This window comes from Brassica rapa, chromosome A02 (assembly GCF_000309985.2).
Source record: "Brassica rapa cultivar Chiifu-401-42 chromosome A02, CAAS_Brap_v3.01, whole genome shotgun sequence".
NCBI lineage: Eukaryota > Viridiplantae > Streptophyta > Magnoliopsida > Brassicales > Brassicaceae > Brassica > Brassica rapa.
Window position 1 is genome coordinate 5,966,465 of NC_024796.2, and position 23,671 is coordinate 5,990,135.

The 23,671-nt window shown below is 30.4% G+C and overlaps 2 protein-coding genes and 1 long non-coding RNA gene across 3 annotated transcripts; 2 read left to right on the top strand and 1 right to left on the bottom strand.

Annotated features, from left to right (window-relative positions):
• Positions 1-586: 586 nt before the first annotated feature.
• Positions 587-5,517, bottom strand: LOC103851706 (zinc finger protein 2-like). Its single transcript, XM_033284900.1, has 2 exons — positions 5,293-5,517; positions 587-4,435 (listed from the first exon to the last, which is right to left on the bottom strand). Exon 2 carries the CDS (start codon positions 1,334-1,336, stop codon positions 788-790), a length of 549 nt encoding a protein of 182 aa, XP_033140791.1. The 5' UTR covers positions 1,337-4,435; positions 5,293-5,517; the 3' UTR covers positions 587-787.
• A 2,111-nt stretch (positions 5,518-7,628) lies between these two features.
• On the top strand, positions 7,629-18,423 carry LOC103851707. The gene has a single exon (XM_033284901.1). The coding sequence runs from the start codon at positions 15,717-15,719 to the stop codon at positions 16,107-16,109; it is 393 nt and encodes a 130-aa protein (XP_033140792.1). The 5' UTR covers positions 7,629-15,716; the 3' UTR covers positions 16,110-18,423.
• Positions 18,424-19,102: 679 nt separating this feature from the next.
• LOC103851708 lies at positions 19,103-23,671 on the top strand. Its single transcript, XR_629820.3, has 2 exons — positions 19,103-19,907; positions 20,385-23,671. It is a non-coding gene; the product is annotated as an uncharacterized LOC103851708 (long non-coding RNA).

The window sequence follows — 23,671 nt, forward strand, 5'->3', positions numbered from 1 at the left end:
GATGATAATGATAATGAAAAGTATACCATTCAATTTCGTTTTTTTCAGTAATTAAGAAAATAAATAAATAATCTTTATTTGATCATTCAAAATAGACTTATTCCACATCTTTTTTGAATCTTAGTATTCGTGACCTCTAAATTATCTAAACTAACATTTTATTTCTAAAAGTTGAATGTATCTAACATGATATCAAATCCAAACATGGTAAAATGCTCATGTAGTAAATGTACCTAGAGGGAATATATCATGAAAACCTCGGACATTCATTAATATATTAATTAGTGAGAAAAGAAAATAAGATAAAGCTGATTACTGGATGACGTAATTATCTCAAGGAGAAGTAATATATAATTATTAGTGAAAATACGGGTATATGTATGTATTTATTGATACCATATGTGGATAAATGTTATACTAGTATAGTTCCGCAGCAGATGTCTCCTTGTCGGGGCGCAATGATATTATACTGATCAATAATGTATGATATATACGCGACATTCATCCATTTTATAATGCAGTAGTATATGTGCTCATACTATGCATAACTAAAATAACCATTCCTTCATTTTTAACTTCTTTTAACTAGATCCAAATATACTTTCTTAATTTTTTTGTAAAAAGAGGAAAAACAATAAAACAAAAACATAGATACCATCTTTCAAAACTAAATTTTGATTCGATTTTACATTAAAAACATGACTGGTAAGAAATAGACTTATTGAAAAACATTTAATTCAGGATTAACAATTGAGATGATTATATTTCTAACAAAATAAAAACTATTTTAGAGCCTTAACGACAAGTCAAGGTGACTCATCTCCTGATCCTGATCCTGATCAAGACCACTCTCCGACACACCACGGCCTGAGAAGTCCATCCGGCCACCGCTTTCGACAAATCCTTCATAGCCACGGCCGTAGATCTCAAACCGGCCGGAGAACGGGTAACGTTGATCAGAATCAACAGTAGTTGAGGATCTAAAGAGTTCTCGACTCTTCTTGGCTAAGGTTCTCTCTAGCTTATGAGCGTTTTGATGGCCACCTAAAGCTTGAGAGCTGTAAAACTTTCTTTGACAATAGTTACAAGAGAATACCCTAGGCTGCTCCAAACATGATGATGAGTTTGTGGAAGAAGAAGAAGACGTAGAAGAAGGCTCGAGGACAAGTTCTAGGTTTAGTTGGTGATTCTTGTAACTTGGTAGGCTCAGACGTAGAGATGTGTTTGGCTGGAAGTCCATACCTAAAAGTTTAGAGAGTGAGTGAGAGAGAAAGGGAGAGGTTAGAGAAAATGAGAAGAAAGAAGTGTGTTTGAAGAGTTTGGGGTTAAGGGGCATTATATTTAAGGTGTAAACGGTGTGTAGGTCTGCTCAAAACTCAGGTTGGGTGCAGCTTCGACTGCAAAGTATGGAGAGAGAGAGAGAGAGATTAGAGGGATGAGACATGAAGCTGAAAGAATCAGTGGGGATCCGAGTGTTGTCGCCTCCATTAATGGCATCCTTTGAACCATTTGAACCCTCTGTCGGTCCATCTACCATTATTTTCCTCCGAGTTTTATATATTTACTATATTATTATATCAAATGGTATCGTTTTAGAATGTTGAACACCTCAAAAATGATGTCCCATGTGGTAGTTGTTAACACCAGACATATAGGATATCAGTTTTAATTTGAATGTTGTAGTTAATGCCTTTTCTATTTGACATTAGTTTATGCAGTATTTTTAGTAAATTAATTTTAAACGTATATAATTTCGGTATGTGCAAATTCCTTAGAATTTTCCATCATATAATTCACAAAGTATACCAAAGTGTTCTAACTACAACCAAGAAATATATTTGTATTCAAATTTATTTCACACCAAAAATAATATGAGATAAAGATGATCATATAAATGGAAAAGTCAATTTGCATGACTTTCCTAAGCAATTGTTTAAAATGATGTAGTATTCAAAATCAACTATCAAATTTACAGGTTTACAGGTGGTTGTAAAATTAGTTTAAGAAAATTCAAAACAGTCTGTTTATGAGAAAATAAATCCACTCAAACTAATTATATATATATGTTCCTTCAAAAAAAAATCTCTATATATATGTTGGTCTTTTCAAGTTTATAAATGCATCAAGTATCACAAAAGTATATATATATATATATATAACCTAATTCATAAATTTAGGGGTTACATTATATTGATAATGTAACCTAATTCACAAAAAGAAATTAGGGGTTACATTTTTTAATAAAGTTCAAAAAATGAAAATTACCATAAAGGGCATAACTGTATATACAAAAGTGAACAGAGTTTCAATCAAAACAGATGTTATGAAAGACTTAAGATCAATCTCTCTTATCAAATTTCCAGGAATGGCAATGAACACTTGCCGTGATAAGGCTTTTTGACTCGGCTTAAACATGTTAGATAATGTTAACCCCCATTTCAATGAAATCATCTCCCACCGTATGATCATTCTCTCCATCTACGGTTCACAAGGAGTTCGTACCAGATAAGATGTGGACTGCGCCACAGTGAACCCACTTTGGATACATCACATTTTGCCTTCCATGAGTTTAGAATCGAAGAAGTCATTTCAGTTTGAATTAATTCAAGTAAATTCAATTAAAATTAATTACTTACGATCAATGAAGACACATCAATGTCATGTGTACATATGTTTCATTAAGACTTTTGTCGTTTAAAGGTTGAAAGAGATTACGTTTTGGTACTAATCTCTCATGCTTGTTCGCTTTCTTTTAATTAATTTCTTTTGGGTCCAGTCTATTTTTAAAAATATGATACTTTTGCTAGTGCTAACCAGCCGAGTGGAATTGATTGATCTATTATTTATTTCTAAACGGTTAATAACTCTAAATCCTTATGTTCTGATGTCCGTATAATTTAGAATCATCATGTACAGTTCAAACAAATGGATTGTTCGTACAAAAGGGGAAAAGAGGGATTAATATGATACATGAAAATAAGCTAGTGATATGTACGTGCTGAAATTGTGTCATCATTCAAATTTTCATTTTGCATGTTACTAATTAAAAGTGGTAGAATAAGATATAAAACCAAGATACTAATTAGCAACCAAATTAAGTTTTATAGTTTTAGGCCAATTACAAACTAGTGATGTGTTTAACTAGGCATAGGCATGATCATTCAGACTTTTGGGCCGGGTTTGGATCGGTTTCCATTAGATCTGAATTTTTTGGGTCATAAGCATTTGGACCTAACTAGATACTTAAATTTTTTTGGTTCGAAATGGGATAAGTTCTTTTTAGGGTCCAAATCGGCTCAGGTTCATAATTAAAATACATGTAAAATATTTTTAATGTTCATAGGGGGTCCGGGTTGGTTTAAGTATTTAGAACCTAATGTACTCGAAAAATATTTGAAACCTCAATAATATATCCGAAAACTCAAAAAAAAAACTCAAAATATTCAACTATCTAAAAAACACAAAATTTTACCTGAAAACAATACCCCAAATTTTATCTAAATAATTAAATATATTATTTTAAAATTCAAAATTCTACCTGAAACCTGAAACTATAACCGAAAACCTAAACCCAAAATTTATAAAAAAAATATTTGTAATACCAAAATTATATCTAAAATACCAAAACATATCTAATATACATAAAACATATCTGGGATACTCGATCGGGTCTCGGATAGAATCCAGCCTTGAACCGAAACATGTGGCTCCTAAAAAGTACCCAATAGATTTTTTGCTCTAGACCTAGATCCGAATCTGTATTTTTACGTTAGTTTTGGTCTGTTTTCGGATCTAGATAAAATATCCTACCTATTTAATAGACAAATATTTTTATTAATAAACAATCACAATTATAAAGTAATGTACATCGACTATATTTTATAAAATAAATCATACATAATTAGATATATATATATATATATATATATATATATATATATATATGCATTATATATTGAAAACAATACTAATATAAAAAATGAATTGGATGATGTTTCTCGAAGTAAAATTTTGTTTTAATAATAGTAGATTATATTCATTATTTTTTTTATATTTTGATCTTTCTCTAGTAACAGTTAATTATATTTTTTTTGACAAAATTTGAACATAAAATAAATGTAAAGAACATCTTATTTATATATTGATTCATAAGAAATTCAGTACAATATGTGTCACCTTTATTTCTAAACTAAAAGACCTAAGAATCTGAAATAAACTAATTAAAATTATAGTTGAACACTTTGTTGAAAACATTAGTATATGTTTTTAATATTTGTCAAATCCGACATAATAACCATGATTAAATTTAAAGAGTTATATAAAAGTGGTAGTTTTCAAATTTTTATCGTTGGTACTTTCCTAAAAACTAGTTTTATTTGGTAAAAAACTCGTCTATCAATACAAATACAATTTGCTGGTATATTGTACTTCTAACCTATGATGCATGGAAACGGAAGCGGGTACGCGGAAGCGGAAGCTTAAAGAAGCGTGGAAGCGCATTTTTAAAAATATTTAGGAAGCGGGTACGTGTTGGAAGCGTGTATTTTATATATATATATATATATACATTGAAGCACAAAAATATAAATATTTTAAATGATAAAAATTCGACACATAATTTAAATATTGTAATTCTCATAAATTTAACAAGAAAAAAAAAACTAAACATAACATAAAAATAGAGTTCAAGCTTGTATGAATAGTAAAAATGATACAAATAAGCAATTTATAATATATCACTTTCTTACAAATAAAAAAACTAAATATAACACGTCGCGACTCACGATCAAACAACGCAATATACAAACAAGAGACAACACTTCAAGCAAAATATAATAATTGATTATTTATCAAATCAAGAGTTACGTACCTTTACTCTCTTCTCTCACAATTCTGGATAAAGGTTGAAGAAGTATCAGAAACTTCTTACGGTAAATGAATTCCAGAAACTTAAATCTTTTCATTTATTTGTTAGGTAGAGTTTTGTTATATCAATGGGATAGTTGGGTCACGTATTCACAAAACAAATTAAAATTAAAAAGCCCACCAAAACAATTTTCAGCTTCTATAAACCTAAAGAGTTCATCTCTTCAAAACGCTTCCGGCCAGCCATACATCCATCGAAGCTTCCAATTCTGAATCGTGTGCTTCCATTACGGTTCCAAACGTCTCATAAAACAAATCGCGACTCCATGTCGATTCCGAGCGATTCCGAACGATTCCGTTTCCGGTTCCGCTTCGGAAGCACGAAACGCATGACAACGGACGATTCCATGCTACATAGCTTCTAACATTTCATTTTTGGTAAAAACATGTAGTCCATGTAAATAGTTATTTTATGTCGCACTTAGTGATAGATAATGTGGTCCTTTTCCAGTTTTAGGAAAAAAAAATTTTAAAAAAATTGTTACAGAAATACATATTTTATGTTTTCTATGCATTTTCATTAATTAATATTGATAAATTACAAACTTTAAAAAGATAAATTGTACTTATTAGAATACTATTGGTCTAAAATTATTGTAAACTGATAAATACAAAAAATAATGTATTATTATTATTATTAAAATTTAATATGTTTTAGTATATATTTAAAATACATTGATATTTTATAGTTTGGAAACAAAAAGTATTATATAGACCAAAATAAAATAATATAAAAAGAAGGTTGGACTATGTTGCTGTCCACCTCAAATCTATTTGTCCTACGATGGGACGACATTAATACTTCATGTGACTATTAGTCTACATACATCATACATATGTAGTAATCTAGTTTGTACTTTTATACATCATTGTTATAATGCTACTATGAAGTTCGGAAGTAACTGGACAAAACGCAGAAAAATAGATTGCGTCCATTATTACGCGTTTATTGGACAAGAATATCTATATGGTACTCTGCATGTACCTTATTACCTTAATCTTATCTATTCTCACACTGTTTCAGAAATTTATCAACGTAAATTATGTCTATGCACACATTAATAATGTACCTAGTCAGCTAAAATATAAGATTGCTTGATTTATATTAAGATGTATTTTTCTGAATAATTGTCCATCAAAAATGACATTTAATGAACTTCCCCAAATCATAACTGATTGTTGATGGATTGTCTAATTTCTATGAAACTATAACTGACTCATGCTAAATTACTTCATCCGTTTCAAAATTATGCAGGTTTTAGATTTTTCACACAAATTAATAAAATATATTAAACTGTAGTATTAAATGCACAATTGTAATTCTTTATTTCTTATAATTATACATCAATAAAAATTTAATAAATGCAATTAGTATTTTCTAAATTTATAATTAATTATTAATTGATAAAGTGCATTGAAAATATAAAAAAAATTGTATCCTTTTTAAAAAAAAAGTTTTATAAAACATGTATATTTACGAAACTGACGGAGTAATTTCTACGATAGTATAACTGATCAATGATTAAATAATTTTTGTTTTTTAGGCAGTGTTCGTTTGCTTGTTCGAATCAGTGTTCTTTTGCTAAAACGGTGGGCAAAATATATGTAATAGTTGCTTATTATTAATTTTGGTTTTTGACCCAAAAAAAAAAATTTAGGAATGAACTTGATTGCAAAAAGGATTATTTTAGTGCTAAAAATGGTAACTTAAGTTTCTACGTAAACAAAATATCAAAATAGACAAATGCCACGTTATCTAAAAACTCATAAAAGCACTACAATTACCGGAGCACAATATGTTGAACAATGTGTGTATTACTTGTTAAATTAATTTGTATCTTGATTAAGTAGTTCTAGCAAACACCCTACTAAGGATGGCACATGGGAGAAGTGAATGCCTGAATGGGACTGAATTATGAAGCTACTGAAAAAATTCACAAATATTTCAGTTTTTGGTGATTATTAGAAGACATATTCATCAAGTTGATTGGTTTCTGTATATTCGGTGTACGACTTCAACCAATAGCAAAAATGAGTCACATAACGCTCCCATATAGATAGAAGCAACAACAAATAAAAAAATCAATAAATAAGAAAGCAAGATCAGATCTGATCACTATATAATTAATAAAATCACAATCCCTTTTTATTTAGATAGAAGAAAAAGGAATGATTAGAACAAGATTAGACCATGATTGTGGGCTTATAATGTAAACAGTCGGCTAAGTTTGCGCTGAGCATTTTGTCTCTTTATTACAGACACAACACAACAAGATTTGGTTCACATGATTTGTTATGTTCATGTTAATTTTCTTGATTAGTTCTATACAGATCCTAATTTAAGATATATGAGAAAAAATAGATTAAACATTATAATTATATACTATATGATCAGTCAAAGATATAGTCTTTGTACTTTGTAACAAATATCTGGTCTGTGATTTGTATATATCTACGAGTGTTAGTAGTATGTACATCCGTTGAAGAAACTTAGACAGGAATGCCTGTGAACATGTTTTTCCTTTGTCCACTTCTTTTTTTTTTTTTTTTGTTTGTGTGCAAACCGCAAATTGATTAAACTAGAATTGGTTCAGAGCATACAATGCCTGTTTGGCTACAGAGTCTGCCCTATCATTGGCAGCTCTAGGGATAAACATAAATTCAATGAAACTGAAAGCATTAGAGAGCGAGAAGATATCATGAAGAATTCCGTAGATCCTTTGTCCACTTCTAATAGCAATATCTTCGTTTAATGTGAAATCAAAATTTGTTACCTAAAATTCAATTCATACACATGGCTTGTGTTCGCAAATATTGGTATGCCATAGTAACAGTACGATGAATAGTAAACATAAATATTTGATAATAGTATTGATTGAATAACATATTAATTTTTATATACACAGCATATAAACTAAATAGTATTATTTGATTAAAAAAAATAGTATTAATAGATGATATTATTAACACGTTGATAGAGAGAGAGAGAGATGTGACATATATACCGTATGTATCAATTTATAATCAAAGACAAAATATGATTTTTTGTTTTGTTTTGGTTTTTGTTATCAAATTGTTTTATTGTTTATGATATAAGTAAGTAGGCAACATTAAACTTGATAGCAAGTAAACTCAGTGATGCAAAATCACTGTAACTGTGAATAGTATTCTAATACTTGATATTGATTTTTCGTTGTTTATTTTAAGGAGACGATTAAGTTAGGGTGAATGAAAAGAAAACAACATAATATTGTTCCTTTTCAAGGAGAGACTTAAGCTAGGATGAATGAAAAATCAACTCACCTTTATATTGTCCTTTATCGAAAACAACTCAACTCAATTGTCAATTAACTTCCTTTCAGAATCATCCATCGATGTATTAGACTTTGAAAATCTCTTCATAGCGATCACATATCAATTGTCTATTATCATGCGCGAGTCCTCGAAGAAAAGGAGGCTTCCTCAATGGTACCGTCTCCCATTCTATTATCTCCACACATGATAAGTCATTGCTTAGAAAGTTAGAAAGTTGGTTAGAACATTTCCAATGTAAAATTTCATTTTTTTAAGTGAAGTATTTTTCATAATTGAATAGATTTTTTTCGAACCCTACACTAGAGTGGAAAATTAGTAATGAAAAAATAAATAAGTACATTATTTCATTTACGGAGTAAATCTATTTTTACTCTATTATAAAATAGAAAATTGAATAAAAATGAAGCATTATTCCAAAATTCATTAGAGTAAAAATTAAAATTGGGTTGAATATGCTCTTTAGATGAAAATTGAGTCAAGAACAAACAATTTAATCATGTATAAGGCCATCCCCGCATCGAAATTCTTCACCATGAACGGTCACCAAAAAGTATTATTATTAAATTATTTTTTCAAAAGTTTAAGAAATTCAAATTTTAACATGGAATTCTTAAGTTTTGAAAGTTTCTCCTATTAAAACAATTTTACCTTTTAATGGATATTCCTATTGCAAATGCTCTAGGACCATGTCCATTGCTAGGTCTGGGCGTTCAGGTCTTCGAGTCGGGTTTGGACCGGTTTTTTTCAAATCCGGATCCTTCGGTCCTAGACATTTGGACTCTATAGGTACTTGTAAATTTTTGGTTCGGGTTCGGGTCGGTTCTTCTCGGGTCCGGATTAGTTCGGGTCTATAATTAAAATACATGTAAAATACCCGTAGTTTTCGGGTCAGTATCGGGTCCGGATCGAGTTCGGATATTTAGGATCTGAAAAGGACATGAAATATCCGAAATCCATCAAATTTAGTTGATATTTTTCATAGATATCTAAAATTTTATAAAATAAAACATTTATAAACTCTAAATTTTACATTTTAAAGCTTTATATTTCTTAAAAATGTTACAAAATAATAACAAACATTGTATTCAAAAGATATTTCAACTAATCATAAAATAATATATATAAAATACAAACAAAAAAATTATAGTTTTGGATATACATATTTTTAAGTCGGGTACGAATAGGTTCTTACCGGGTCGGGTTTATTCGGATCGGTCTTTTTGGTCCATGTCTGTCCAGGTCGGTTTCTCTCGGTTCCGGTTCTTTTGGGTAAACGAATTTTGGATCCAAAAGGTACTTGTAAATTTTTGGTTCAGTTTCGGGTCGGGTATTTTTTGATCGGTTCCGGTTCGGGTTTTTGGGTCCAAATTAAAAATATATAACAAATCAAGTATTAGTATTTTTATTTAATTAAGTGATTAAATTGTTTTTACAAAAATTCTCTTAAACATTTTTTTTAAAGGATAGAATATTTTTTTGATATGCATTTATTGAGTAATTAATTTTCTTTTTGTTTTTAAAAATCCAAACCACTTAAAATGACAGCTAGCTAATAGTGTTCTAAAGAGTATCATATAGGTTCATATTTGAGAACCTGGTTCTCTATCTCTCTCCACTTTTGTATTTGTTTAATTATTTTTTTTCAAATACTTAAGGAGAACTTGTACTTGGGAGTGCTCTAATATCCATTTAAAGTGTCTGACCAACTAAAGGGTATATTGCACTTAAGATGCACTCATCAATTACTCAATGAAATCACTTTCAAAACGTGAGAAAATACATAAAATATGATGAATGTTAATTAACAATCTAAACATGCAGAATTACTATTTCCAAAATGTGATTATATGCCAATTTTCTGTATTGACTATATATATGCAAATTTCCTGTATTGATATTGGTAGGTCCATGACCTAGAATTTCAACTTAAAATTTAATCGAGAGAGTAGGAGAACTTGGCGGTGCACAATCTAAAGCAACACTCACTTAAGAAAAGAAAACTGTTCTTGTGGTGCAAGTCACTGTACAAGCTTCAGTCGTTGTACACTTTAACTTGTCAGTGGAATATTATATAAACAAAAAAAAAATCATGTTATTTTATATATTCTGAAAAAGAGAAGAGGATACTATGCATAATGCAATCGCAGTTCATCATGTTAATGCGTTCTTATCCGGATCTCCACGTCCCTTTCTTTGGTCATCCTGTCCTATTTCGATTATTTTCTATCCACCAAGAGTTAACATATCCTTAAACAATCGAAAATAGCAACAGATTAGTGATATGAAGTTTTTGGCTATGAGAAAGTGCTCAATTATAATGATAAACCTATTCGGTGCATTTTCCAACGGGTCCTCAGCAATAATTTGAGTGAAAATTAAAATCTTTTGTAATCATTGCAGATTAACGATAAGCTACCACATATAGTGCATATCCAGTAATACTCTTTCCGTTTTTTTAATATAAGTCGTTTTAAAATTGTGCACACAAATTAAAAAAATTATTATATTTTTTATATTTTCTACACAAAAATTATTGAAAGTATTCCTTTAAGTAGGAACCAGTTTGAGAATAGGAATGGATGGCATTTTACTACTAATGGAAAATATTTAGTCCGATCAGGTTATCAAGTGGAACAAGTCTATCCTGATAAGGAAAAACCACCAGATTTTTATAGTCCTACAGTAGATATACTTAAAGCATTATGGCAACTTCTCTCGGGATGTATATCGGTAATGAAAAATCTCAAGACAAGAGGGATACAAGAAGATATATGTTGTGCTCGATGCGCAGATCTGGAAGAATCAATTAACCATGTATTTTTTGAATGTCCCCCGGCACGCCAAGTGTGGGCATTATCTAAGATTTCGTCGTCTCCTAATATCTTTCCTATCACTTCATTATTTGCTAATATAGATCATCTTTTTTGGAGAGTTCAGCCAAAGATGGATGACCATCAGTTTGCATGGATTTTATGGTATATTTGGAAAGTCCGAAATAACAAAGTTTTTAGTAATCTGGATATTGATCCGAGGGATACTCTTCAATTAGCTGAACTAGAATCATCACTTTGGGCAGAAGCACATGTGGGAAATGACCCTACGAGGGGGCCTTCGGTACAGACCAGTTCCTCCCTAGCAACACAAGGTCGATGGTGTTTCATAGATGGTTCATGGAAAGATAAGGATTCTTTTTCAGGGCAAGGTTGGCATAATACTTTTCCGAGGTTTGATGGTCTGTTAGGGGCAAGGAATGTAAGGGCATGTCTTTCACCCCTCCATTCGGAGGTAGATGCATTGATTTGGGCAATGGACTGTATGAAGAATTTAAGACAGTTACATGCAATGTTTGCGACGGATTGTTCTCAATTGGTGAAGATGGTTTTGGAACCAGAAGAATGACCAGCATTCGAAAGCTATTTGGAAGATATCAAACTTCTCAAAAGAAGTTTCCTCAACTCAGACATCGTCCATGTACCTCAGACGGCAAACCTTCGGGCGGATAGCTTAGCACGCAATGCTAGGAAACAATCGTCCTTTGTCATTCACATGGATGCGGAGTTACCGACTTGGTTTACAGAGTCAACATGAGTCTGTAAATTTTTTGCTGTAAAAAAAATATATATATATATATTTTCTACACAAAAACATAATTAATTATTTATCTAACTACAAATCAACCAATAATAAAATAGAAAGTATATTATCATTGGTCATATAACATTAAGTATTACTCCCTCCGTTTTTTTATATATGACGCTTTAGGATTGTGCACATAGATTAAGAAACATTTAATTTCTAAACAAAAATATTATTAATTGTTTACTTAACCACAATTTAACCAATAATAAAATAGAAACTATAATATCATTGGTCATCTAGCATTAATTAGTAATAAATTTTACATAGAAAATTGAAAACGTCAAATAATTTGGAACAAAAAATTCCTCTAAAACGTCATATATAAAAAACGGAGGGAGTAATAAATTTCACATAGAAACCAAAAACGTCATATCATTTAGAACATAAAAGTTTCTCTAAAACGACTTATATTAAAAAAACGGAAGAAGTAGTACATATTTAGAAATTTACTAGATCTACATTGGTTGTAGATCTTTCAATTTTTGTAATATAAAAGCTCCAAAAATGTAGCTTTATGTATTGTTTTGTAAGACTGCAAAAGAAGCATTTAGAAAAGGCGTTAAGGATACAAAAGATTAAGAACCTAAGAAGAACAGTAAACATCTGGCTAAAACTATACTAATATCAAAGAAACCATCTTTGCGGCGTTTGAAGTTACCCGTCTTCATGTTCTGGGAACGACAATTGGCAAGGAGGATGGTGGTTCGTGTGGTCTTCGGCCTTCAACTTTTCTTGGGGACACCTTTTGGCGATGCGCATATCTCTGTGTCATTGGCTGATTATTTGATCACCTTTGGCAGTGTTGTATCACTAATATTTCTTGTAGGTCTATGGAGCTTCTTCTGGTGTCGTTGCAGCAGCTTACTCAAGCCCGCTTTTCTGCATATGGTGTGTGGTGGTAGTGGTCTCAATGTCGCTAAGCATCCCTCCTGTTGATTTGTTTTTATTTACTAAATATCGGATATCGAGTTTCATTTCCAAAGAATGGTCTCTTAGCTAATAGGTTCAGAGCTGACCTTCGTGATTCTTTGTGGCTAGAGCTTAGGCGACCGGGATGGATCAGTTGAAGATGGCGATTCCTTTCAACGGTGCGATCTGTTTTAATCTCCCGGGTTTTGGTGAGTCGGGTTGAAGAAAAGATTGTTGGGTGATCTTCAATTCCGTGTGTCGGCGTCTCTATTGAGAAGGAAGTGAATATGAAGTGGTCGGCTTGATATTAGTGAAGTCGGCGTTGGGGTCTACGGTGATGAGGAGGGACCAGTCTCGGTTTTTGAGCCTAGATTTTTTTCCTTTCATTGTTTTTTCACTTACTTTTCATGTAATTTTAGCGATAAGCCTAATCTATTATTGAGGATTACTGTTTTTATGTCGGTTAGCCAGAGACCTGTTTACGGGTGGTTCTTTAATTTATATTTTAAAAATATATATCAAAGAAACCAAGGGATAATGAAATTTGGTTTCACGATATTGAAAAAAAGAATTCTAAAGATGTTTCGTTTTGCTTTTGTTAAAGAAAACGAAATGATGTTACAAAATAAAAATGGGTACGCATTTCTACTAAAATTGTTGAGAAAGAATTGCAGACAAAAACGAGTGAAGCAAAGTTGACGATTGGAAATTGCAAGCGTGAACATGAAACTGATGTCTTGTCATTTATTCCATATGTTGTTTTTTGAATTGTAACAATCTTTACCTTTTTATAACTTAGATCTGTCATTAATGACTTCAGCATTATAAACCAACATAAAATCACCTTGGAAAAACTCTAGCGGTCAAGAAAAAAAGAAAAAGATTTTTTTTTAGTTTCAAGCCGATGGCCGGAAGCTTCTATAGCTCCGACATCGGCTTATTTGATTTATTTTGCTTCTTTTTCTTTGATTTGCTTTACTTTCTATCATTTAGTTTGTTTAAATCCGTCAACGTTTTTTATTGTTCTTTTGTATGTTTCTTCCAATGGATTTGGTAAAACCAAAACATCGGTTCAATTGAAACGTTTAGAAAAGATAATTGACATATCTACTGCAGATAGTGGCGACGGGTCCTACCGGCTTCAATCGCTGATGGTTCTTCATTTGATGGTGATGAAGTTCTTGCTGCAAACTATGGTTACTTCGAAAGGCAACATAAAATTCTATGGAATGGTAATCTCTTTGACTCTATTATTTTTAGTAGAGCAATATAAAGAGTTGTCTCGTCTCGGTGACTCCTACTGAAGTATTAAAAAGAAAGTGGCAATCGTTCCCAATTCAGTTTGAAACGTGGTATTTTTTTGATTAATATAAAAATTATCTCCCTTGAGATTCAACTATTCCAAAATCAAATATGGAGCTTTTATATAAAAAATATTTGGTCATCCACATGCAAAATAGATTTGTGTTAGTTTCATTTGGATCTATACTGGTGTATTATTTTTCTATATTTGTTTTGGTAGTTCTTATTGTTTAGAAATTTTTGTCCAAAAGACTTAATAATACAATCGAAAAAAAAAAAAAAGAAGATCAGTCATTAACAATAACTGTATGTGATGTTATTTTACTACACCTTTTTCTAGAGCCTGAGATTAAAATTAGACAATTCGAACTTAAGCCTTTGGATCTCTTGTGGCCATTTACTGACGGGCTTTCTTAATAGAAGTGGGCTTTGGGTAACGGTTCATGATAAATTGCCTTTACTTTCACTTAAATCTAAGTTTCTGTTTCAGTTTTGTTTGTTCATGTTTTAGTCTAACTGTAATAAAATATGGTTACCAAACTTAAATTATTTTAATAAAAAAAAAATCACTTAAAATAATAACAATCTTATATATTAAAACATAAGTTACAACCATTAATGTTTTACAAGCTTTTGGAAGATTTATACTCCTTCTGTATTTGAAAGATTAATGTTTTAGGATTTACATAAATATTAATGAAAATTAAATATATATTTTTGTCTACCATTTTTATTTTGTTTTCAGTTTTATTTTTTTCAATAAAGTTCTATGTACCAATCACATTTTTTAAAGTTGAAAATTTTATTTTATTTTAAATCAAAATGCATTAATTAAAATCTACAACACATTATTTAAATACAAGAATAAAAATCAAACATCAATTTGTTAAATACGGAAAGAATATTTAAAAATAAATATTAAGACCCTTAATAAACTAAATGTACAAGTTGTTAAAAATGATATAGAACAATCCATAGCATCTTTCGTTTCCAAGAAGAAATCTGATAACGCGATTAAGAAATCGAAGTCTTCGCCCGAAATGTTGACTGTGACCCATTCTTTGGTGGTTTTGCCGTTTCTACTTTGCTTTTTTGGATCTATTAATAACGTTTTGCCGTTGAATCAGTCTAAAAAGCCAACAGTTCATTGGTTGGTTCAGTTCTAAGTCATTAGTTTGGAGTTCTATGCAGGTAGGGAGTTTGTAATTAACGAGTAGCCATTAGACTACTAATAAAAGCGTTAACAAAGGAGAAACCAAAAAAGGAAAAGATGTTATAAACTATATAATATACTCGAGTATACGATCATGTGAATTACGTGCACCCCCCTCCCCCCCCCCTTTTCTTTTAGAAATTAGAAGTTTCTCTCCCTATACCATATTGATACGCCTCAATACTGGTACGTAAACTTCCATTCAGTTTCCTATTCCCATATTATAATAATTTAAAACTATATTTTAAACAGGTTTCTTTGAAAATTTGCTTAGAAGATAAGCCTGCAGCCGACATTGCCCAAGTCTATATAAGACCCATACTTTAGCAATTCCAACATATATCAAAAAGAGAAAACCAACTCAGCCATTCTATTTAACAAGAAAAAAAGAAGAAGGTATTGTATTGTTGGCATGGCAAAGATCAAAGACGGTTCGCTACTTAGCCGGTTGAGACGAGCCGTAAATAAAGTGAAATTCGTGTTAAGTTTCAAGATAAATAGCCTCTGGGGTCTCGTACCAATGCTTGGTTGTTCTTCTTCTTCCTCAGCTCTTCGGTTCAGTTTCAACGATAGACCCGGTTTAGCAGCGGCTTGTGCCGAGGAGAATGAATCGGACTCAGCCTGTTCTTCAAGAGGAGCGTTGTATAGAGCCGGGAGTTATGATCCATCTTCAGACGAAGATATTGACAACAAAGCTGAGACTTTCATAGCTAATTTCTACAAGCAGCTTAAGATTGAGAGACAAATCTCTTTGGAACTTAAATACTTGGGTAATAATCAGAGTTTCAACTATAGGTCACCTTAGCTTTCATACTTTTATTTATTCATTCGTTCATTTGTTGTAATAATAAGATCCTAAAATTTTCATTGGGTCTTGGTTGATGATGGGGCCTGCTATATTTTTGTGGTTAGGCTTCACGTATCATCATTACATTTTATAATGTTGATTGTTGAATGTAATGATCACATAAGAGAAAATTGTGTTGATGTAATTAATGTCATTTGATGGATTTGCATATCTCAAGCATTTGTTTTGTTTTGTTTTTGTACCTGATTATCTCAAGATTTTGTTGCTATTTTCCGTAGAAAGTTTTGGATATATTGAATTATACTTGATCAAGAAAAGAAGAATGTAATCCATTCTAACTTGCAAATTCGGATTAGTATTAGTGTGTTAACATTTTAAACCTTAGCTTTACCGGTTTCATTATATATATATATATATTTTTTTTTTCAATAATTATTTTTTCAATAATACGCGCGGGTACAAAATTGTATTTAAATCTAAGTTGTATCATGACAATTCCAAGTTAGAGCATGATCCGATACACCAATCATATTTCTTGCATCCATCATACTTATCTTAATTTTCCAGTTCCGTCGTGATCCGTTGGCCTACTTTAGTCGAATGGATATGACCTAATTGTTCTGAATTTGAATATTGGTCTTTAAGGGCAAATACCTATGTTGACTTTCATTTTAGGCCATCGCAAATTCCAATTTCATCGTTAACTAAGGAAATATCCATTTAACAAAAAAAAAACTCTTTTTGACTTTTGAAAACTAAGTCAGTATAGTGGATATACATATTTTAAAAAAATTATGCATGTAAATCTATAGCTAAAGTACGTGTGCAAATATGAGGCAATTCATAAAAATATCTGAGATGTTTTTTTTTTTGACAAAGGGCTTTCAAATTAAAACTTAAATGTTTACAGGATAAGGCTAAATTGCCTTACAGATTGCATGAATAGACTTCATGATATAAAACATCTCAAACCTAGCTATGAACAAAGGTAGAAATGAGTTAAATCAACAATGAAATGGGTGAACGAACTAGCGATTGGATCCAAACATCTGAGATGGTTTCTCAGCCAAACTCTTTCCATTACCATTAATATCACAAAATATGAAAGGAAAAAGCAAAAGAAAGAGAGTTTGATTTATCATAAAACAAATTAAATTAAAATAGTATTATATTATGAGAGATTTTTTTTGGAAGAGCAATCTTAACGGGAGCAATCTTTTTAACGGGATAATCCCACTTGATATCTAATGGGCAATTGTCAATGATAGCACATTTTGAAGTTTATGTCTCAAAAATGATACTAGAAGGAGAAAGTCACAAAAATGACATTCATTAAAGGGTAAAATATCTCTAATACCATTGGTTTAAAATTAAATAAACAAACAAAAATAAATAAAAATAAATAAAATAAAAATAAATAAAATAAAAAAAAAGAAATTTTTTTTATAGTTTCAGATTATATGTTTTCAGATTCGAAATTTTTATAATTTTGTTTTTGAAATTTTTTTTTGAATTTTTTTCTTTCTTTCAAATTTTCTTTTTATAATTTAAAAATACTTTTTGAAACTATTTTTTAAATTTTTATTTTTTATTTTAGTATTTATTTTTTATAAAATTGTAAACCCTAATTCTAAAACCCCACCATTAACTCTAAACCCTAAGGTTTGGATTAATTAACCCAAGGGGTATAAGTGTATATTTACCTCTTTAATGAAACCTATTTTTGTGACTTTGATCTTTGAGTGCTACTTTGGGAACAAAAACTTGATTTGAGTGCAATTAAATTTTACTTTTAAAAAGACATAAACCACAGAAAAATAGACATGTGGACACAAAGTATCGTGGCATTATCTCACATGGTCGAATTTGATATAGGTGATGATTGTTTAAATGGTTTTTAGATTTTGGTTTTTGGTTTTTGCCTTCTAGCTTTTAGTTTTTAGATTTTAGTTTTTAATTTTTGGTTTTTGATTTTGCAGTAGATTTTAGATTTTTGAAAAGCATGATTGGTGATTTAGATTTTAGTTTTTGGTTTCTGATTTTAGTTTTGAATTTTGAATTATTTTAGATTTTTTTTCTCTAAAATTGTATGAATGATTCATCTATTTTTAAATCTATATACTATTTTTAAACTCGACATACAATTTATTTGAAAATATTTAAATTACTAAAAGAATATACCACATTTTCAATAAAATAATACTGATTTATTATTAACAATATATGTAAATTAAAAAAAAAAGTAAATGTTAAAAATTAAGTTATTTTTCTTGTTAGGTTTTTGGAAAATGTTCTTAATATACATATAAATTAATTTTATTGACAAGTCTTCTTTGTATGTAAGTTAATTGTCAATGTTCTTCTTTCTCATCGAACACAAATAAGTGAATTATATGTAAATTATTTTCTATTATAGTTTTAATAAATATAGGGATTTAAAATACACACGGTGAATATATATTTATGTAATTCAGATATTTCAGCATAAAAACTAATAGCTAGATTTTAAATAAAAAACAAAATTAAAATGTAATAAATGTATTTATATAATTATAACTAACACATTTAATTAAGTTTATATATAATTTAAGTATCTATACTATTATTTGCGAAGTAAATTTTTGGAATCGAGCTCTCACGTTAAAAGTTAGAGCGGTTAATATCTATAATACCCTTAATGAATTTTATATATAATTAATTATATAACCAAAAACGAATTTTTATTAATAATATTAACTTTTTTAAAAATAAGATAAGTCTTATATATTGTGTTGTTATCTTAACTCATATTTTTCAATTATAAAATTTAAAAATAAACTAAAAACAATTATAATAAATTCAGTGGTTAAAGTCATTGTTATCTTTAATAAATTTTAATTAAACATATATATCTAATTAGGTTTTTATCATATATATATATGTTTGATTTAATTTTTTTGAAAACATAAAAATAAGTTATTATGATGATTTTTGAATTAATAAAAAATAAACTAATAAATATTTGTTAAACGATTAAGTATTAATTAAATAAATATAAAATTAATCTATCTAAACAAACTCCAATAACTTAACTTTTAAAAAAGATTATTAATGTTGTGATTTTTATTCATGTGTTTTGTAGATTAAATGTAGATCTTATATACTTGTTTTCTAAAATTAATAATTTCTGCAAAAAAAAAAAGAAGGAATGCTTGTCGTGAGCAAAAACCAAAAAAATATGGATTCTAGCTTTTAAGCACAAAACAATAAAACAAAGGAAAAACTAGTTTCCCTAAAAAATAGAGAATCTACTTTGCTAAAATCATTATTGGGTAAAAAACAGTTTTTAGAAAATCAAAAATCAAAAACTACTTTGAAAACTACAAACAATCAACCTCTATATACTCTGTCTGATAATTTTTATCTTTTTTTTATTTTTATAATTTTTTTTTATTATTTTTCTTAGAAACTTTGAGTTAAAACTCCATTGATGGAGGTGCTATTATGGATGCTGGTAGAGAGAAATAGGAAAGGCAAAGCGCAACAATAAGATCTCGAAGAAGTCAATTCCTTAAATAACTGATTTTAGGGGTAATATCATCATTTTAATAGTTGAAGATGCCAGGCGGCTATCGCGTGAATGAGCCTAATAAACTGGAGAAAGCTTTGTCTGTGACGGAAAATATATCACAGACGAATTATCAAAAAGGCATTCTTCAGAAAAGAAAAAGCTTCAGAGCTCGTGACCTAATGAACCCCACCGCCTAGTAACACTATCAATGCTCACCGGAACGTTGTGCCTCCTCTTACAATTTCGTAAGGAATCTGTCCACATACTCTCTTGTTGATGTTTGTGATCTTTGGTGATTCATGTTGACTACTTTTGAATTAGTTTATACGATTGATTTGTCAAGTGAATGACTGATTCTAGATATTGGCTTTTGATCCTATTCGATTCTCTCAATCTGTTTATGGACCATTTAAAACTATCGAATTATCTAGTACGGAAACAGATTTGTTTCCTCTTTGGATTGTAGTTTCATATATATATGCATGGTTTTTGTGGCAATGTAGAGTTGTTTACTGCTTGCAGTCTTAGTTGTGTAAAACATATGCGATCAGAGTTTAGTGATAGAGGCTATACATTCGTACATTATTTTTTGGGGCAAAGTATATAGAAGAAAGCTTTGCTTTTTAGGTAACTGAAGATTCTGAATCTTTGCATACTGGTGACATGTCTTTGATGCACCTACTCCGTCCAGCGGACTTATGATTCTGCTTGTGAACTTTCAGTGTTGCTGCGTTTCTTCTCGACATCCGAAGATGGGAAGCAGTTCACCTCCTTTTTCCATATTGGCAAGAAAGCCAAAGGTGTAAGTTAGTAGATGTTGAACATTACCAAAAGAATTTGCGGTTCCATTGTTTCTCAGTGTTGGTCATTTATTGACTGTTTGAAAATTACATGTTGAGTGTCATTGGAACGGTATGTTGGATCATTTACCGTATTATATATAGAAAACATAATTTGCGTAAAATCACCTGTTGAAAATTATCATGCCTACAAATACAATGTCGAACCTGTGCTGCTACATGTTTTAAAAGACCAAAGCTAGAGATCCATACCATAAAATGTGTTATTTGAGAGAACTAATCAACTCAAATTTACATGGGATTACTAAATAATACATGCCTGCTTGCATGCTTTTGATTCGCAAAATGGGTTCAGTATTAAGTAGAAGCATGATCTATGAAGGCAATATATCCAGCCAATGCAACATACTTCGGTTTCCAAACATGTCCTTTGTTGTGATTCTGGTGTCATCGAAGATAGGGTTGTTTGGCTCACTCCTGCTTTTATCAAATGTTCTTAATTTACTTTGAACCTCTGTAACTTTACTGCATATAGATATATTCTTTCCGACAGGAATTGGTGGCCACTTGGAATAGTGGAATAAGTTCTTTATGTATTTTCTGCCAGCGGAAGACTGAAACTCGAGGACACATTTTCTTTGATTGTGCGTTCTCTGAGGAAATGTGGTCACTCTTAACATGAGGGCTTCTAGATTCTCAATTCACTAAGGCTTGGGGAGATCTTATGGACACCACTCTGGATCAAAAATCAGGGTTTTTATTGCGTTACTCTTTTTAGTTCACTCTTCACTTCATATGGCGGGAGAGGAAAAATAGACGTCATGGAGCAACGCCTATGGTCGCCGCCTCTCTGGTTAAGATGCTTGATAGGCAGGTTCGGAACTGGTGGTTAACGGTATCTGCTACAGGCCATTGAAAATATGAAGCTCTGCTGAAGCTCTGCTGCAGCATTGGTTTGATTCAAGAGTCTAGACTCTGTTTTTGCTGTTTTTGCTTAATTATCTACTTTTTTCTAGAAATCAGTTAGATCCAACACGATACAATTGATGTACAAAAAGTTAGTTTTTTTTCTGAATGAATTTTACATATGATCAAAAAAAAAGATGATTTATTTTCTGGCGATATAATCACACTGTACAAAGGTCAAAACACCATTGTTGATCTGAAAATTGACAGCCGCTCAAGTGTAAGTAAATATTTGTAGTGATACAAGATTTATCTTCTTTTGCACCTTCACTGTCCTTGACATTTTAACTTTAGTGCATTTGAATATATAATATTTTGCATTTATTAAATATGTAATTCTATAAGATATTATTTAATTTTAGCTATTTTAACTCTTTTCGCTATGAATTTTTAATAAAATCTCTGTAATTTATTTGATTAATCTTATGATATATTTTGATCAAAGTTTAATTATAAAATTTATTTGATGTCAATTTACTGCATTTTATTTATATACAGTATTTAATTTAATATTAAAGTTTATTTTAATTTAAATGAATCTAATTTTTTACTTATGAATTTATAAATAAATAATCCATTAATTTAATTGATTTGATTTTCAATTTTTCATAAATTATTTGAATGGTTTAGTCAATCATAATGTTTTATATTGTTTGGACACTATTTTAATAATTATGTTGTTTAGAAACATACATAGTAGTATAATATTGTTTCCATAATTATTTTATAATATAATTTAAAATCCTACAAGAATGTTGGGTCCAAGGGAATGTTTCTATTTTAATAAGATATATTTTTTACTTAAAAATAATCAATTTATTTAATTGATTTAATATTCATTTTTTATTAATTATTTGATTATTTTAGTCAATTATAATGTTTTATATTGTTTGGCCACAAAATTAATTACTATTTGTTTGAAAACTTAGATAGTAATATAATATTTTTTTCATAATTACTTTATAATAGAGGAGTGTACTTAGTTTAAAATCCTACAAAAAAAATGTTGGGTCCAAAGAAGTTTATTTACTAAGGCAGTACAATTAACTGATATTTAGGGACCATAACATATCAAATTTCACATATCAAATGAAATTTGACCAAAAACGGTACCGGAGTTTATTTTCTAAGGCAGTACAATTAATTATACAAATGGACCATAACATGTCACATGAAATTTATTATGTTTTGTCTCCCTCATTCGAATGATAGCCATTCGGTAATAGCATTGTCCAGTATAAAGGTCGGATGTTTGCTTCACCATCTCACTCTGTTTCCATTTAATTTTCTGGATAGCACTCTTTGTTTAATTCTCTGATCTGCTTCTTGGAATTTTAAAATGTCCTCTGTTTAAGGAAGAAGGAAAAAACTGATAGATAAATAAAAGTAAGGTTAAAAAATACCTAATCATAGTGATAGAAAACGCGTGGGATGAGATAAAACCTGACATTATAGGGGAAAGTTAATGCAATAATTTTAGATACTATAGATTTGAATGGTAACCAAGAGAACGAAGAAAAAATACTACATTCCTTAATGTTTCTTAAAAAGATTACTATTTATGAGGAATATTTTTTCCTCTTCCTTTTTTTTTTTTTTTTTTGAAACACAACTTTTTGTTAACTTCAACTTGCTTGATTACAAATGATAGAGGGAATTGTCCATCCTCTTTGATTGAAAACATCAACTACAACAACATAAGATAACAAAGATAGGTCTTCAAAAGAATAAGATGACAGCAAACTCAAGACGGTGCTTGAACCGTGGAAGAGGTCGTCTAGGGTTAAAGCTTTCACCATGAGACAGCATCAACGAAAGACTATGGCTTGCGAGAGGTGGATTTGGTGGCAGATCTGACCGGTAAAAACCAGATCCGTAGCAACGAACGATTCTCTCCCCAAAATGGGGTTGATAATCGCCGGTGGGAAGCTCGGCGTTAGTGGTAGGTGGATATGTTGAGACACGGCGTTTGCGAAAGATGAAAGATGCAGTGGAGGAAGATGACAGGGGAACCCCCCAAGAATGGTTGGATCTGGTGACACCAAACCCGTAAATGAGCAGCCAAACACTGTAACTTTCGACGACAACCATTTTTCGAGAAGAAACATCGACAGAAGTTACAACGGTGGCCAAAGAAACTACAAACACAGAGTAAACGTAGAAGAAACAAGGAGTAGAACAACCAAGAGTGAGGGAGGCTCGACGCCAGCGGTTTGAGATCCCACCGGCGTCAAGAAACGATG

Coding starts and splice junctions, on each gene's coding strand:
- LOC103851707 (XM_033284901.1), top strand. CDS start 15,717: ATGGCAAAGATCAAAGACGGTTCGCTACTTAGCCGGTTGAGACGAGCC.
- LOC103851706 (XM_033284900.1), bottom strand. CDS start 1,336: ATGCCCCTTAACCCCAAACTCTTCAAACACACTTCTTTCTTCTCATTT.